The sequence below is a fragment of the Carcharodon carcharias genome, chromosome 22, assembly GCF_017639515.1.
Source record: "Carcharodon carcharias isolate sCarCar2 chromosome 22, sCarCar2.pri, whole genome shotgun sequence".
Classification (NCBI taxonomy): Eukaryota; Metazoa; Chordata; class Chondrichthyes; order Lamniformes; family Lamnidae; genus Carcharodon; species Carcharodon carcharias.
The window spans coordinates 25,745,036-25,761,360 of NC_054488.1; the positions used below are offsets into that span (position 1 = coordinate 25,745,036).

The following is a 16,325-nucleotide window of genomic DNA, read 5'->3' on the forward strand; positions in this document are numbered from 1 at the left end:
TTTCTGTTTAAAACCTGCCTGTGTTTCTCTCTATGTTTTTATCGCCCTGTGTTCACAGTGTTATGAAAATTATACTTACTTTGAAGTTGAGAGCGGAGGGCAGGAACTTTAACTCCCAATGGATCTCGGTGCTTTTGCACCTACGCAGACTGGGAGCGGGCTGCACATGCACAGTTCTGCAGTGCAAGTTCTTCGGGCCTGGGACAGGCTCATCACACCGCATAAAGAGAGGGGGAAAAGGCACGAAACCTGGGAGTGGAGCACCATCAAGGAGAGGTCCCAAAAGAAGAGTCCCAGAGGGAGGAGACAAGGAAACAGGCTCCAAACAGGCAAAATGCTATGGGGAGCAAACTTTAAGGGAAGAAGGCAGCTGAAGATTGGTGACTACGTGCTCCGGGCCACTGGGGCAAAAGTACCCCTTTGGAGCAGTAGTATTCTGCTTGGCATGGTCAAAGATCTAAAGTTGTGCTTGTGAATTAGTGCTTGAGTGTATATTTGGAAATCCAGGAGAAAGAGATCTTGAGAGACAAGATTGAAATACTACAAGGTGGACTGTTGTTGATGCCATCCGAGTTGGGGAGACTGTTGAAGAAAAATCTTCGAAGGTGAAGACTGGAATCCCCTGTGAGAGAGACCGAGTTTTAGTGAGATTGGCTGACACTCAGTATTACTGATGCCTGCGTGGGTTGTTGAGAAATCCATGGACTCTGTTTTGGTCAAACCTGCCATTTATTGTGGAGTCTGGTGTGTTTGACCACAGTTGTGTGTTAATTCACATGTACCTCATACTTACCCTAAATGTTAGAGTATAACATATATATTGTAAATGGTTTTATCTTTCTTACCTTGTATAGTAAAGTTTATTTTTGTTTGTTCAAAGGCTGCCAATGCAGTGCCTGCACAGTTGTACTGACGTGATTATGCACAACAAGTTCCATTTGCTGGTGATGTCTGCATACCCCAAGCTCTTGATTTCACTGTTTTTCAATGAAGGGACCTATTGTTCTTACAGCCATCCATATTTAAGTTGTCTAATCTTGGTTCAAAAGTTCACATGATTCCCTTATGGGATTCTAATTTTCATCTGATTCCGTACAGCAATGCAGTAGCAAGCTGCCCTCTTATGCATCCCAAGAGGCTGATAAATAAAAAGCAAGCAAAGAGAGATGCAGGGTTATTTCTCTCACAAACTCCAAAATGCTTCATTTTCTTTCTTGTTAAATGTGATAATAAGATAAAGTTGATTTGCTGAAAAAAGAGACATGTCTAAGCTTTTTGTCTAACACTCATCAGGATTCTCACAAGAATGCCCATATAAGGGAGAAAATAATTTATACTGTATGTGAAGCGTTTGCTGATTGATTGGCAAGTGGTGTTGCCATGGAGAAGGCACCGCTAATGGGGACTGTTAGTTAACTGCCAAGCATTGTTTGAAATTTAAACAGATTCACTGAATTTTAACAGCACAGGAAGAGACCATTCAGCCTGTCGTGTCTGCACCAGCTCTCCAAATGACCATTATAACCTACTACCTGCCATTTCCCATACCCCTGCACATTATTTCTATTTAAATAATCATCTAATGCCCTCTTGAATACCTCAATTGAACCTACCTCCACCACACTTCCAGGCTGTGCATTCCAGAATTAAAATGTTTTTTTCCCACGTCACATTTGCTTCTTTTGCAAATCACTTTAAATCTGTGCCCCCTCATTCTTGATCCTTCTACGAGCAGGAACAGCTTCTCCCTATCTACTTTGTCCAGCCCCCTCATGATTTTGAACATCTCTATCAAATCTTCTGTTAGCCATCTTCTCTCCAAGGAGAACAGTACCAACCTCTCCAATCTATCCTCATGGCCAAAGTTTCTCAACCCTGAAACCATTCTTGTAAACCTCTTCTGCACTCTCTCCAATGTGTTCACATCCTTCCTATAGTGTGGCGCCCAGAACTGTACACAATACTCCAGCTGAGGTCTACAGAGTGTCTTATATAAATTCAGCATAACCTCCCTGCTCTTGTACTCTATGCCCCTATTAATAAAGTCCAGGATACTATATGCTTTATTAACTGCTCTCTCCACCTGTCCTGCCACCTTCAATGATCTAGGCACATATACACCCATTTCTTTCTGCTCCTGCAGCCTCTTCAAAATTTCGCCCTTTATTTTATATTGTCTGTCCATATTCTTCCTACCAAAATGCATCACCTTGCACTTCTCTGCATTGAACTTCATCTGTCACCTATCTGCCCACTCTACCACCTTGTCTGTCGTCTTGAAGTTCCACACCATCGTCCTTGTTCACAACATTCCAAGCTTCATATCATCGACAAACTTTGAAATTGTCCCCTGCACACCAAGATCTAGATCATTAATATGTATCAGGGAAAGCAAGGTTCCCAATAGCGACCCCTGGGAACTCCACTACAAACCTTCCTCCAGTCTGAAAAATATCCATTGACCATTACTCTCTGCTTCCTATTTTTCAGCCAATTTTGTATCCATGTTGCTACTGTCCCTTTTATCCCTTGAGCAATAATTTTTCACACAAGTCTGTTATGTGGCACTGTATCAAATGCCTTTTGAAAGCCCATGTACACCACATCAACACATTACCCTCACCGACCTTTTCTGTTACCTCTTCAAAAAACTCCAGCAAGTTAGTTAAACCAGGCAGCTTGACCCTGATTGGTTGAGGCGTTGCCCTGAGGAATGAATCAGCATGTTCATTCTGTCTGCAAAGAACAGGGCCCAGTGTATTAATAATGTGTAGCTTCCAGTAAATGCAAATGCGCCACACTATGAGCCTGACTGACAATCTTAAATTGGTTGTCAGCATAATTCTTAGCACACTGAGGGTTATTTGGCAAATGTTGTCCAATCGTGGAATCACATCTATTGTTGGACAATGTGTTTTGAGTCTTGCAAGCACAGGCTGGTTGGGTACAACCTGTACCCTGCCCGTTGCGAGCAGCAGCTAGGGTATGCTGTTTGAAACGATCCGATAGTCTTTGGGGGACACGGCCTACGTACCTAGCATCACATTGGCACTGAAATTAATTTACTGAATTACTCATTTGTTTGATAGGCAAAACGTTTTTTTGGCTTGACGGCAGTTAGTGGCGAATACCACTCGTGTTGCTACTGCACTATATCAAGCATGCATATATATTGCGCCTGTTTCAGCTACACAAAATAAGTGACAGCCTTTTGCTGACTCATTCCTCAGGGCAATGCCTTGACCAATCAGGGTCAAGCTGCCTGGTTTAAATTTCAAACAATGCTTGGCAGTTAACTGTCAGTCACCATCAGTGATGCATTCTCTATGGTAATGACACTTGCCAACCAATCAGCACTCTTCACACACAGTATAAATTGTTGTTTCCTCCCTTATATTGGTATTCTTGCAAGTGCCCTAATGAGTGCAAGACTAAAAGCTCAGATATGTCTCTATTTTTCAGCAATACTCAAGTTCTGTACAACCGAACGAATAAAGTTGATAGTATAAGGTTATATAGTTGTCCAAAGTTGATGACAGTGGGAAAATGGATTATCACAGAAACTGATGAAGTTCTGGCACAATTAGATTGTAAAGCAGTGCTCCGAGGTTTGTGTGGCACCACACTGTTCTCATTGTGCTACGTATGCAGTTGCATTGAGAATCCCTTTTACTATTTGAAAGAGAAATAATAAATACATGGGGTGGAGAGCTGGACTGGTTTCTGTGCATTTGTGGCAAAGTACAGCTTTAATCACCTGGGTACAGAATATGCAAATACTCAGAATAAACAACAAATCAAAGCCATAACAAAAACAGAATTACCTGGAAAAACTCAGCAGGTCTGGCAGCATCGGCGGAGAAGAAAAGAGTTGACGTTTCGAGTCCTCATGACCCTTCGACAGAACTTGAGTTCGAAACCAAGAAAGTTGAAATATAAGCTGGTTTAAGGTGTTGTTGGGGGGGGGGGGGGGGAAGAGAGAGAAGTGGAGGGGGGTGGTGTGGTTGTAGGCAAAAGCAGTGATAGAAGCAGATCATCAAAAGATGTCATAAACAACAGGACAAAAGAACACATAGGTGTTAAAGTTAGTGATATTATCTAAACGAATGTGCTAATTAAGACTGGATGATAGGGCACTCAAGGTATAGCTCTAGTGGGGGTGGGGGGAGCATAAAAGATTTAAAATATTTAAAAGTAATGGAAATAGGTGGGAAAAGAAAAATCTATATAATTTATTGGAAAAAAACAAAAGGAAGGGGGAAACAGAAAGGGGGTGGGGATGGAGAGGGGAGCTCAAGACCTAAAGTTGTTGAATTCAATATTCAGTCCGGAAGGCTGTAAAGTGCCTAGTCGGAAGATGAGGTGTTGTTCCTCCAGTTTGCGTACACTGGGGCACAACGTCATTGGTTTTCTGCGCATGCATGGACCAGTGTGTGTGCGCGGATGTGTATCAGTGGCCATCTTTGCAGCCAACTTGCAGGTGACAAAGTGTTATTCAAAACCTATGGAATCTTGCAGCTTTATTCTGTTAGTGGGTATCTTGGATCTCAAACTTTGTCTATTTTAAACAAAACATTATTGGTCCCTAACTGGATCTTACCAACAACTTGGGGGTCTGGCCTCCGATCATAACAGCCAGAAGGAAAGGCCTGCCAGACCACTCACCATTGAGATTCTAGCAACAGAGACTTCCCAGCACAACCGGTATGAGGCATTTATTGCCAAGACAGATTAAGGTATTGCTTATCATTTTGTCTTTGTGGACCAACATCAATCCTCAGCTCATAAGCCTTTTAACCACCTTTCATTTAGATACATTATTTTCCCTAAGCATGAATGAATGAGCCAAGCTTTAAAAAAAGAAAGCATTTGAAATTAACTTTTTGTGGAAGAATGGTCAAGAAACCCCAAACATGACAACCACTGTTACTGAGATGAATTCATCACAGGCTGGAGATCAAGCTGAAGATCTTCTGGTCTGTATTTTTAAAAATTCATTCATTCATGGGATGGAGATATCACTGGCAAGGCCAGCATTTATTGCCCACCCTTGAGACATTGTTGAAGCAATTCTTGAACCACTGCAGTTCTTATGGTATAAGTACACCCACAGTGCTGTTATGTAGGAAACACCAGGATTTTAACCCAGCAACAGTGAAGGATGGTGTGTGACTTGGGAGGGCAAGTTGTAGGTGGTGACCCCATCAGGGTGCACCCCTTTTTCTAGGTGGTAAAGGTCATGAGTTTGGAAGAAGTGGAGGTTTGTTGAAGAAACCTTGGTGAGTTGCTGCAGTGCATTTCATGGATGATATACACTGCTGCCACTGTGCACCAGTCCCGTGGAGATAATGAATGCTTAAGGTAATGGCAATCAAGCAGTTTGTTTTGTCCTGGATGGTATTGAGTCTTTTGAGTTGCACTTATTCAGGCAAATAGAGAGTAATCCATCACACTCCTGACTTGTGCTTTGTAGATGGTGAACAGGCTTTGGGATGTCAGGAGGTTAGTCATTTGATTTGCCAGAACGATACCAAGGCTGCAAGGGTTACATTATTAGGACAGGTTGTATAAACTTGATTTTAATTCCCTTGAGTTTAGAATGTTGATGGCTGATCTAATTAAGGTTTTTTAAAAATAATAAAGGGATTTGGTAAGATTGATACAAACTACTTTCTCTGATGGGAAACAAGAATCCATAATCTGAAAGTTATAGCTAGGCCATTTAGGAGTGAAATCAGGAAGCAATTTTTCAGACAAAGGATGGTAGAAATCTGGAACTTTCTTGCCCAAAAGACTATTGCTGCTGGGTGTCAACTGAAATTTCCCAAGACTGAGATTGATAAGTCAATCAAGTTGTGTTAGGTAAAGGGATGGAATCGTAGCCATTCGGCCCATCATACCTGTGTTGTTTCTTTGATAGAGCTATCTGATAACTCCCAGACTCTTGCTCTTTCCTCATAGCCCTGCAGTTTTTTTTATCCTCTTCAAGTACTCATCCAATTCTCTTTTTTTGAAAGTTACTATTGAATCTGCTTTGAATCACCACTCTTTCAGGTAGTGCACTACAGATCATAACTCTGTGTAAAAAAAAAAGTGCACTTGTGGTGCCTTGACCCTCTGCCACTGGAAACTGTTTCTCCTTATTTACTTTATCAAAGCCTCATCATCATTTTGAACATCTCGTCAAATCTCGTCTTGTGGAGCAAAGGCAGATTTTTGGTGTTAGGGAATAGATTAGCTATAAACTAACTGATTGGTGGAACAGGTCTGAGGGGCCAAATGGCCTACTTCTATTTTTATCTCAGAGAAATGCACACTGGCTGATTGAATATGTACAGGAAAGGTTTGCGACTAGTTTGTATGTTGCTGCTGTTTGTGTCCCAGAACATTCTTTTTGATGTTTTTGTATTGTTATTTTACCAAGTGACAGAGGTAGGAACGTAGAGAAGGCTCCTGGTGGGAAAATGCTGGCTGATGCAAGCAGCCAAGGCTGGAAAGTTGCTTCCTCTGCTAGCGAGAAAAGGCCAGCAACAGACCAGGTAAGTCGCCTTGGTGTTTGTTGCACTCGCTCTGACTTATGCTCCTTGTGCCTTGAACTTATCACCTGTATTCTTTCAGAGACAAAGGTCACTGGACCTGAAACGACAACGAACCAGCATCAATTCCTCCATCTTATGCCCACCCGATGTTAAGGGCAGTCAGACCAAGAAGAAGGTGACCTTTGACTCCTTGTTTCAGTCATGTAAGGAAGAGAGCACCAAGGCATCTTCAGTTGCATCAAATGGAGGACAACTGAAACAGGCAGCAGACATCGTTGTCAAATGCCTTACTCCTTATTACAAGGAGGGAAGGTTTGCTTCTAAGGTAAAAGTGAGTTGTTAGTGAATCAGAATAAAACACACAAGGCCCTTTGTTCTTAATTTGGGACTAGCAGATCTTTATGACAATGCTCATTATAGATACACTGAAGTCCTCACTTGAATTAATGAATAATGGCTCATCTCCCATATCCTGCAGGATTTATTTAAAGCCTTCGCTCGACACCTTTCTCATTTACTGGTTGTTGAAGAGAATGCTGTGAAAAGAAATGGTAAGAGCAGACTCTGCCTTCATTTGTGATCTGTTGTGTCCTGGGAAAGAGACAGTACCATTAGTCTAAGAGACAGGTGCAGTCTTGAATTTGTAATTCATGGTAAGCTTTTCTCTCGAAACAACCTCCAGGATGATCAGTGCAATATTAGGGGTGTGGAAGGTTAAACTGACAGTTCAACAAGAAAGCACAAGTTCAAACTGATATTGGGATGTTCTTGAAAGGATGATCGACATATTGATGGACGTATGAGTAGGGAAGAGGAGGCGAAAGCTCTTGATCAGAGACAGATGATTGCTGTGATGGAGGGCACTGCAACTGTTTTCTAGACAGGTGAACTAGAAGAGACCAAATGACTTTCCACATCAGTATCTATATTGTAATCGATAGATGCAACTGACCCCAATAACAATCATTTATAAAACCAATACATAAAGACCCTCCTGATTTATTTTTCTTCCTTCCTTCCTGAAGATCCTAGCTCTTGCTTGTGCATTACTGTTTGGTACTGATGTTTTCTGGAACCTTTCTCAGACATCCATTCTTCTTATGTCAGCAGGCCAAAGACACTGTCTCTTAAATTAACTGTACTACTTTGCCATGTTAAAACTCATTTGGCATATGGAAGTTTAGCCTTCACATACTTAACTAGTTTTTTTTAACCCCATCTCACCCACACAGAAAAATCCTTATTCCAGCTTCCCAGAATTCTGGGGAATTCCTCTACAACATTTCCTCCCCCACCCAACCTCCAAACAAAGGCAGTCAAATGAGCTGCAGGAGACCACATTGACCCAGATGTCTTATCCACACTCAGGAACCTGTGCAGCTACTTTCAAATGTCTGCGGTGAATTCACAATCTCAGTATTTGTTAGCAATTTGTTCAGAGATCAATGATTCTCTGAGAAAACAAGTAATACCTGCCATTTAGTTTGTGTGTGACTTATCCTTGCATTCCCTGGTCCTCCCTAGCATTTAGGACTAAGAAGAAGGGCAGGCAAGGAGAAATTCCTGAACACCGTGGGACTGGGGGTCTGAAATGCATTTGTTTCAATGTGAGAAGTATAACAGATGAGCTTAGAGCTTGGGTTAGTACTTGGGACTATGATGTTATTGCTATTACAGAGACTTGGTTGAAGGATGGACAGGATTAGCAGGTAAACATTCCAGGATTTAGATGTTTCAGGCAGCATAGAGAGGGATGTAGAAGAGGTGGGGGAGTTGCACTGCTGGTTAAGGGGAATATCACAGCTGTACGACGGGAGGACACCTCGGTGGGCTCATGCAGCGAGGCAATATGAGTACAGCTCCGGAATAGGAAGGGTGCAGTTACAATGTTGGGGGTTTACTATAGGCCTCCCAGTTGCCGGTGGGAGATTGAGGAACACTTACGTAGGCAGATTTTGGAAAGATATAAAAGCAATAGGGTTGTTGTGGGTGATTTTAATGTTCCCTATATTGACTGGGAATCACTTAGTGCTAGGGGTTTGAATGGTGCAGAATTTGTAAGGTGCATCAGGAGGGCTTCCTGAGACAATATGTAGATAGTCCAACTAGGAAAGGGGCAATACTGGACCTGGTATTAGGGAATGAACCCGGCCAGGTGGTCGAAGTTTCAGTAGGGGAGCATTTTGGGAAAAGTGACCATTATGCAGTAAGTTTCAAGGTACTGGTGGATAAGGATAACAAGAGTCCTCGGGTTAAGGTGCTTAATTGGGGGAAGGCTAATTATAACAATATTAGGCAGGAACTGAGGAATCTAGACTGGAGGCGGATGTTTGAGGGCAAATCAACAACTGATATGTGGGGGGCTTTCAAACGTCAGTTGATAAGAATTCAGGACTGGCATGTTCCTGCTAGGATGAAGGATAAGTATGGCAAGTTTCAGGAACCTTGGATAACGAAGGATAGTGTGAGATTAGTCAAAAGAAAAGGGAAGCATTCGTAAGGGCTAGAAGGCTGGGAACAGATGAAGCCTGTGGAGCATATAAAGAAAGTAGAAAGAAACTTAAGCAAGGAGTCAGGAGGGCTAAAAGGGGTCATGAAAAGTCACTGGCAACCAATGGAGAGCTGTGACTAGTGGAGTTCCGCAGGGATCAGTGCTGGGACCTTTGCTGTTTGTAGTATACATAAATGATTTGGAGGAAAATGTAACTGGGCTAATTAGTAAGTTTGCAGATGACACTAAGGTTGGAGGAGTTGCAGATAGTGAAGAGGATTGTCAAAGGATACAATGGGATATAGATCGGTTGGAGACTTGGGACGAGAAATTGCAGATGGAGTTTAATCCGGACAAATGTAAGGTAATGCATTTTGGAAGGTCTAATACAGGCAGGAATTATACAGTAAATGGCAGAACCCTTAAGTGCATTGACAGGCAGAGGGATCTGGCTGTACAGGTCCACAGGTCACTGAAAGTGGCAATGTAGGTGGGTAAGGTAGTCAGGAAGGCATATGGCATGCTTGCCTTCATCAGCCGGGGTATTGAGTATAAAAGCTGGGAAGTCATGCTGCAGCTGTATAGAACCTTGGTTAGGCCACACTTGGAATATTGTGTGCAATTCTGGTCGCCACATTACCAGAAGGATATGGAGGCGTTGGAGAGGGTGCAGAGGAGGTTTACCAGGATGCTGCCTGGTCTGGAGGTTATTAGCTATGAGGAGAGGTTGGAGAAACTCAGATTGTTTTCACTACGGCGACAGAGACTGAGGGGCGACTTAATAGAAGTTTACAAAATTATGAGTGGCATGGACAGAGTAGATAGTCAGAAGCTTTTTCCCAGGGTGGAAGAGTCAATTACTGGGGGACATAGATTTAAGGTGAGAGGAGAAAACTATAGAGGAGATGTGCGGGGTAAGTTTTTTAAGCAGAGGGTAGTGAGTGTCTGGAATTCACTGTCAGAGGAGGTGGTGGAAGTAGGTACGATAGTGGTGTTTAAGAGGCAACTTGACAAATACATGAATCGGATGGGAATAGAGGGATACTGACCCCGGAAGTGCAAAATGTTTTGGTTGACGGGCAATATGATCGGCGCAGGCTTGGAGGGCCGAAGGGCCTGTTCCTGTGCTGTACTTTTCTTTGTTCCTTGTTCTATGTTGAGTAGTCTGCACACTGTCATTATTAAAGTAACTCAATCAAATCTCCTTGAAGTTGACATTTCTCTCAAAAAAAATTCCCAGCCAATCATGCTTTCTGTTTACCAGTGGTGTTAATATGCTATTGTACTGCATCATTCTATGTCATGTAAAGCTTATTTTGTGTCATTGCCTACCTAGTATTCTTTACCTATCCCCTCAGTCCTTCCTCTTCAATATTGCAATCTTTTGTTGCTTTTAATGTTTAACAATATTGCTGCACTCCTTAGTATCTATTCCATTGTACCCTGTCCCCTATGTGTAACTCTTCTGCTCTGCTCCTTTTCAATTCTGGAGTTTCTGTTGTCAAATCTGGGAATGTTTATTTTGTACTTTAGCCTTAGGACTGAATAAATTAATGAGGCACTGATAGAATTAGTGTTTGAGAGAAACTAAAACCAGTTTTAATTACATCCCCTGCCCATACCCACTCAATCCCAAAGGGAAGGAACAGCGAAGAGTCACTGGTGCATTATAACACAATGTGCATTATTATAGTGCCTTTACCATAGCAAAATGTCCCAAGACATTTCACAGGCAGAGGAATGAGAAAAGATGGCCAGTAGCACAGTCAGATTTTTAGGAGGTTTTTGAAGATAAACAGCGAAGAAACAAGGCAGGAGGATTGGGGAAGGAACTCCAGAGTTGTTAGGCTCTTCTTTAATCCTAGCAATTATGACAGATATTTTTAAACATTTGAGTGATATGAGTGAAAAGGCAGGTTTTCAACTATGATCTGCTGATTGGTTGTTGAGGAAACTGAGCCCACAATTAAATACTCTTCTAGTTGATCTTGAGATTTGTATTGACATCTCTACTACAAAATATCTAGAGTATAGTGACTGTATTAGTTGAACAGTTTACATTAAGTAAATAATATAGCATATTATTTGATATTTGCTCCATGATATTTGTTCGTTCGTTCCGTTTAACTCAAATACATGACCCTTGACTGACTTTGGTGTTGTACTTTGAGTAGTAGTGCTATATTATAGTCAAAATGCAACTATTTTAATTTGCAATGCATACATATTTTACATATTTACTAGTTTAGAGTAAGTGATCTTACATTTACTCGGTAGAGTGGTAGGATATATATTTAGTATGGTTTGATTTGCTTCTGCTGTCTACTGTGCTTTCTTGGATTGTTTCTGGCCCTAACATAGAAACTTACAGCACAGAAGGAGTCCATTTGGCTCATCGTGTCTGTGCCAGCCAAAAAAGAGCTAACCAACCTGATTCCACTTTGCGGTTCTAGGTCCATAGCCCTGTTGGTTATGGCATTTCAGGTGCATATCGATGTACTTTTTAAATGCGTTGAGGGTTTCTGCCTCTATCATCCCTTCAGCCAGTAAGTTTCAGGCGCCCAACACCTTCTGGGTGAAAAAACATTCTCATCAACTACCCTCTAACCCTTCTACCAATTACTTTAAGTCTATACTACTTGGTCATTGTCCTCCCTGGTAAGGGAAATAGATCTTTTCTCTCCACTCTTTCTAGGCCCTTCATAATTTTATACACCTCCTCAGACTCATCTGTTCCAAAGAAAACAACCCCAGCCTTTCCAAATCTTTCTCATAGCTAAAATTCTACAGTTCTGGCAACATACTTGTAAATCTCCTGTTTCCTGTCTAGTTCAATTGCATCCTTCTTGTAATGCAGTGACCATAACAGTACTCTAGCTGTAGTGTTTTATACGATTCTAGCATAATCTGTCTGCTTTTAGTCTTTTTGCCTTCGCTGATAAAGGAAAGTATTCCATCTGGCCTCCTAATCACTTTATGTACTATCCTGCTACCTCAGGGATCTGTCGACATGCACTCCAATGTTTCTCTGGTCCTCTACATTTCTCAGTCTGTCATTTATTGTTTATTCCCCTGACTTCTTTGTCCTTCCCAAATGCATTACCTCACATTTCTCCAGTTGAATTCCATTTGCCACTTTTCTGCCCACCCGATCAGTCCATTGATATCTTCCTGCAGTCTACAGCTTTCTTCCTATCAATCATACATGGCCAATCATCTGCAAACTTTTTAATCATTTTACCTACATTTGAATCTAAATCATTGATATCTACGACAAACAAGTGATCCAGTACTGAGCCCTGTAGAATCCCACTGGAAACAGCCTTCCAAGTCACAAAAACACTTGTCGATCATTACCTTTTGCTTCCTCCCACTAAGTGAACTTTGGATCCAGCTTGCCAGTTTCCTTTGAATCTCATGAGCTTTTACTTTTCTGACCAGTCTGCCATGTGGGAAGTTGTTTTAAAAAAAAACTTGTTAAAATCCATATAGACTGCATCAAACCCGCTATCTTCACTGACTCTCGTTACATCCTAAAAAATTCAATCAAGTTAGTCAGAAATTACATTTCCTAACAAACATACTTGGTTGATCTGTGACTTTCTAAATGATGATTAATACCATGTCTCAGAATTTTTTCCAATAATTTGGCCACTTCCAAGTTTAGGCATACTGGCCTGTAATTATTTGGCCTATCCCTTTCTCCCTTTTAAATAATAATATAATGTAAGCTGTCTTCCACTCCTCTGGCACTAATCCTGTAGCCAGAGAGGATTGGAAAATGATGGTCAGAGCCTCTGTTATTTTGAATTTGATGGGACTGAGGTAGCCTGCCATGCCTCTAAATATTAGACTCTGTCTTATCCTTGATGCTCTGTATATGTCTCTTTCCTACTGACTGTCTGGGTCACTCACTTTCTGTGTCTGGCATAGGCTGCAACACTTGCCCTGGTTCATGTTCCTACTGATTCAGGTTTGGTTTCTGACATTTTCTGTGTACCTAGGGAATCCACATCAGGTTCTGTCTTGGGAATAAATGAGATGAGTGGGACAGTCAAACTGTACCTCAGTCTCAAAGAGAACTAAATTACACATTTAGACATTTATGTATGAGCAGATGATGAATCTCAGGATTTCTCTCATTTATTCCACAATATATATCAGGAGATTGCTTTTTTGAACAGTATTTAAAACTCATTTCATTTTGATCTTTTCCAGTAAAAGAAGCAGCTCAACAACTAATCCACAGTTTCTTTAAAAGCTGCAGGAGATGTGAGAGTGAGGATGATTGGAGAAACCTCAATTCAACATAGCCATTTGTTTTACTTGACACTATCTTAGAGCTATGCGGTTTCTGTAAATATTTAGATTGAATGGTTAATATATGGCTTCAATGTTATAGAGCTGCTTAATCTCAGGTATGACATCAATCAGGGTGAATCTCTGTTTGGAAAAAAGCCATTTAACAGCCTTCTTTGTGTGACCTCTTTGGAATATTCTCCAGGCTTGATGAATGAGAATGGAGTAATTTATTTTATAGGATTATTATTGTTCTGTTGTAATTAATGAGTGAATTGGAAAGGCTTCACCAGAATAAAGTTTCTCTAAACAACTCTGCTGTCTTGATCTGTTGTGCGATGCTGCTGTTATCCTGACCAACATCACAATATAATATGGGTTCAGATCCTTCAAGAATTCAAAATATCCTATTCAAAAAAGGGGTTTACGTCTAAAGTGAATGGCAGATAGGGACTTGGTTTAACGTCCCAGCTAAAGGAGGGTACCTCTAACAATGCAGAACCTCAACACTATCTAGGTTACCTTCATGGACAGTATGAAGCTGGACTGTGTGAAGTTCATACTTTACCTCATATTAATAAATCAGATCTAATTTCCTTCATGGACTCCTCACATCAGCTGAAGTCATTTCCCAAATTGTCTTGCTGCCTATCCTTTGGATTTGAATCTCCTGTAGATTACCAGATGTCAACATATCGGGGAAGACCAATGGACTTCAGAGCTTGGTAGCAGTTCCTCCTTTCAGTGGTAATTAATGGTTTGTGGTAGACTCCACATTGTTCAAATAGGTCCAAGTTGTAAATCATTTCATCTTCTGTGGGTCCTCTGATGACTGGAGTCCGATGCTGGCTGTTCATATTGTCGTCGTTGGTGCTTGGGAGAACGTCTGCAGCTGTGCCATATCTGGCCTTCCTCTGGAGAAAGTTGCGAATTTGGTGTAGGTCCTTGAAACATGGTGAACTGAATTTTAGTGCTTGCTTCAGTGGGTCGGTCAGCTACAGTGTTTTCCCAAGAGAGGTAGTGATACCTAATGATACAGTTAGCATGAAATCTGTTAAACAAATTTAAACAAAGTCAAGCTAAGAGCTAATTTTTCTACTAAATCTGTTTCCCCACAGCTTGACAAGGTTTAGGGTGGAACATTAGTTCCCTTTGAAACAAGAATCACTTTGTTGGCAAGATCCACAAGCTTATTCCACATTCCTCATCCTTTACAGGCTGTAGGAATATAGCCAAGTTTCATGGTTCTGGAGAAACTGATGAATGTACATATGATCATCTTGATATTAGAGGTGATGCCACACATGGTCATTAATCCCTACATTCACTAAAGACCCAGGAGCTGCATCATAGTATCTGTTCTTTTTTCCCCAGCTAACTTCAAAGCCCTCACTGCTAAAAGTTTGAAATGAGGACTTTAGCCTCTCTACACAAGTAGGTCAGATTACTTAGTCAATTTATCATGTGTGTCCTTTTCAATGACACAAACAAAAGAAATTTCTATTGTTATTCAGCTTTTAACATCAGCAGTCAATCCTATACTCTCTAGAATGAGTACAATAAGTAGACAAAAACACAACATTAGAATACAGGAGCTAGGGCACAAAATATGCCCAATTGGACTGTTATTGTACAGCATTCCTTTCAGTAGTGATCCACACAATATATTGCCTGTGTCTAAGTGGTCGCATAGTCGGTCAACATGTCTGTACTAAGATCAACCATGTGCTTTCTCATACTGTGCAAAACGTAATAATCCATTCACAATTGTAGATGCTTATTATTGTACAAAATATTTGTCTGACTTTTCAAAGACTCTGCAGACCTCTTAGATAACACACCAGTTGCTAAGAGGCCCTAACTCCCCTCAGGACAGCACTGCTCAGTCAACACCAATGCTCATCAATATTGATTATCCTTTGGCCTATATTTCAGCAGGCTCATTGAAAATGTATATATTTTCCTGAGGGTCATTGGGTTGCTCCTGCTATAGAGTAAACCAAAAAAGTAGCGAGAATGAACCTAGATTTGTATTCCCAGTGCTCCTTTACATGTGTAAGTATGCTTCCTATCCACTGTATTACCACTGGGTGCTCCTCTCCCTGACCCCCTCTATATACTTTGAGGAAAATAAGCACAGAAAGCAACCAAGAACAAGCCATGTTTTTGGCTAAAGCATTTCTTCTCATTGAAACAATAACCATAATATTCCCATTCATCACAAGACGGACTACATCCACAGCCAGTGCAAACCATTGGGCCACTTTAGAATCTGCCTACGTTAGATTGGGAACGAGACTTCCCTAAAGGAGGAAGCAGGAAGTTGGTGGCAAATAGACCAAAGGCACATTATTGGATCAAAAATCTAAACCTAGAGATGTCTTATGCAAGAGTTGCTCAAAGCCAAAATATGCATGGATCTTGACTACAAGAAATCTAGTGAAAATGCCACTATTATCGATTTGTGTCTCAGTCACAAGGGTTTTGGACGACTCATATAAATCATCTAATCCTAAAATTAACCAAAAACACAGTATCCACTAGGATTTTGCAGATTCAATGGCCTTTCCAACAAAGGCAGTCCAAAACATCTAGGAGTATCATTTCAACCTCAGCAAGATTAAAACAAACGGACAATTAATAAAAGCATCTGTGGAGAGAGAGAAACAGTTAAAGTTTCAGGTCGATGACCTTTGATCAGGCACTCAAGTTTCCCTCTAATTTTTGAGCAATATCCAAAACTTTTGACAAAAAAGCTCCCATGATTCCAGGTCACTTCAATCCATGCAACAAGATCAAGATAAATAAAGTTTTCCCATGTCAGGAGTTTTTGCTGCCTTATGGAAAAAGGTTTCTATATCACATGAATTTTAGGAACAATTAGAAAAGGTGCCTTCTCCATTCTGTGCCTGGGGCATAAAAGAAAAATGAGCACCTGTAAAAATCTGTTTGGTAGGCTGATATTTTGGTGTTAAAAAAGCATAACCAGTTTAAAG

General features: G+C 41.0%; 1 protein-coding gene across 5 annotated transcripts in view; it reads left to right on the top strand.

Moving 5' to 3' along the window:
• recql5 (RecQ helicase-like 5) overlaps positions 1-13,642 on the top strand; it is a 128,003-nt gene extending 114,361 nt beyond the window's left edge. For 3 of the 5 annotated variants that reach the window (XM_041217248.1, XM_041217250.1, XM_041217252.1), the window contains 4 exons: positions 6,425-6,539; positions 6,619-6,870; positions 7,018-7,090; positions 13,249-13,642. In XM_041217248.1, the coding sequence (XP_041073182.1) occupies positions 6,425-6,539; positions 6,619-6,870; positions 7,018-7,090; positions 13,249-13,343 (535 nt within the window). In that variant the 3' untranslated portion in view covers positions 13,344-13,642. Of the gene's footprint in view, positions 1-58; positions 1,199-6,424; positions 6,540-6,618; positions 6,871-7,017; positions 7,091-13,248 lie in introns of those variants that run through there. The other 2 variants (XM_041217249.1, XM_041217251.1) reach the window with 2 other exon arrangements.
• Positions 13,643-16,325: the final 2,683 nt, after the last annotated feature.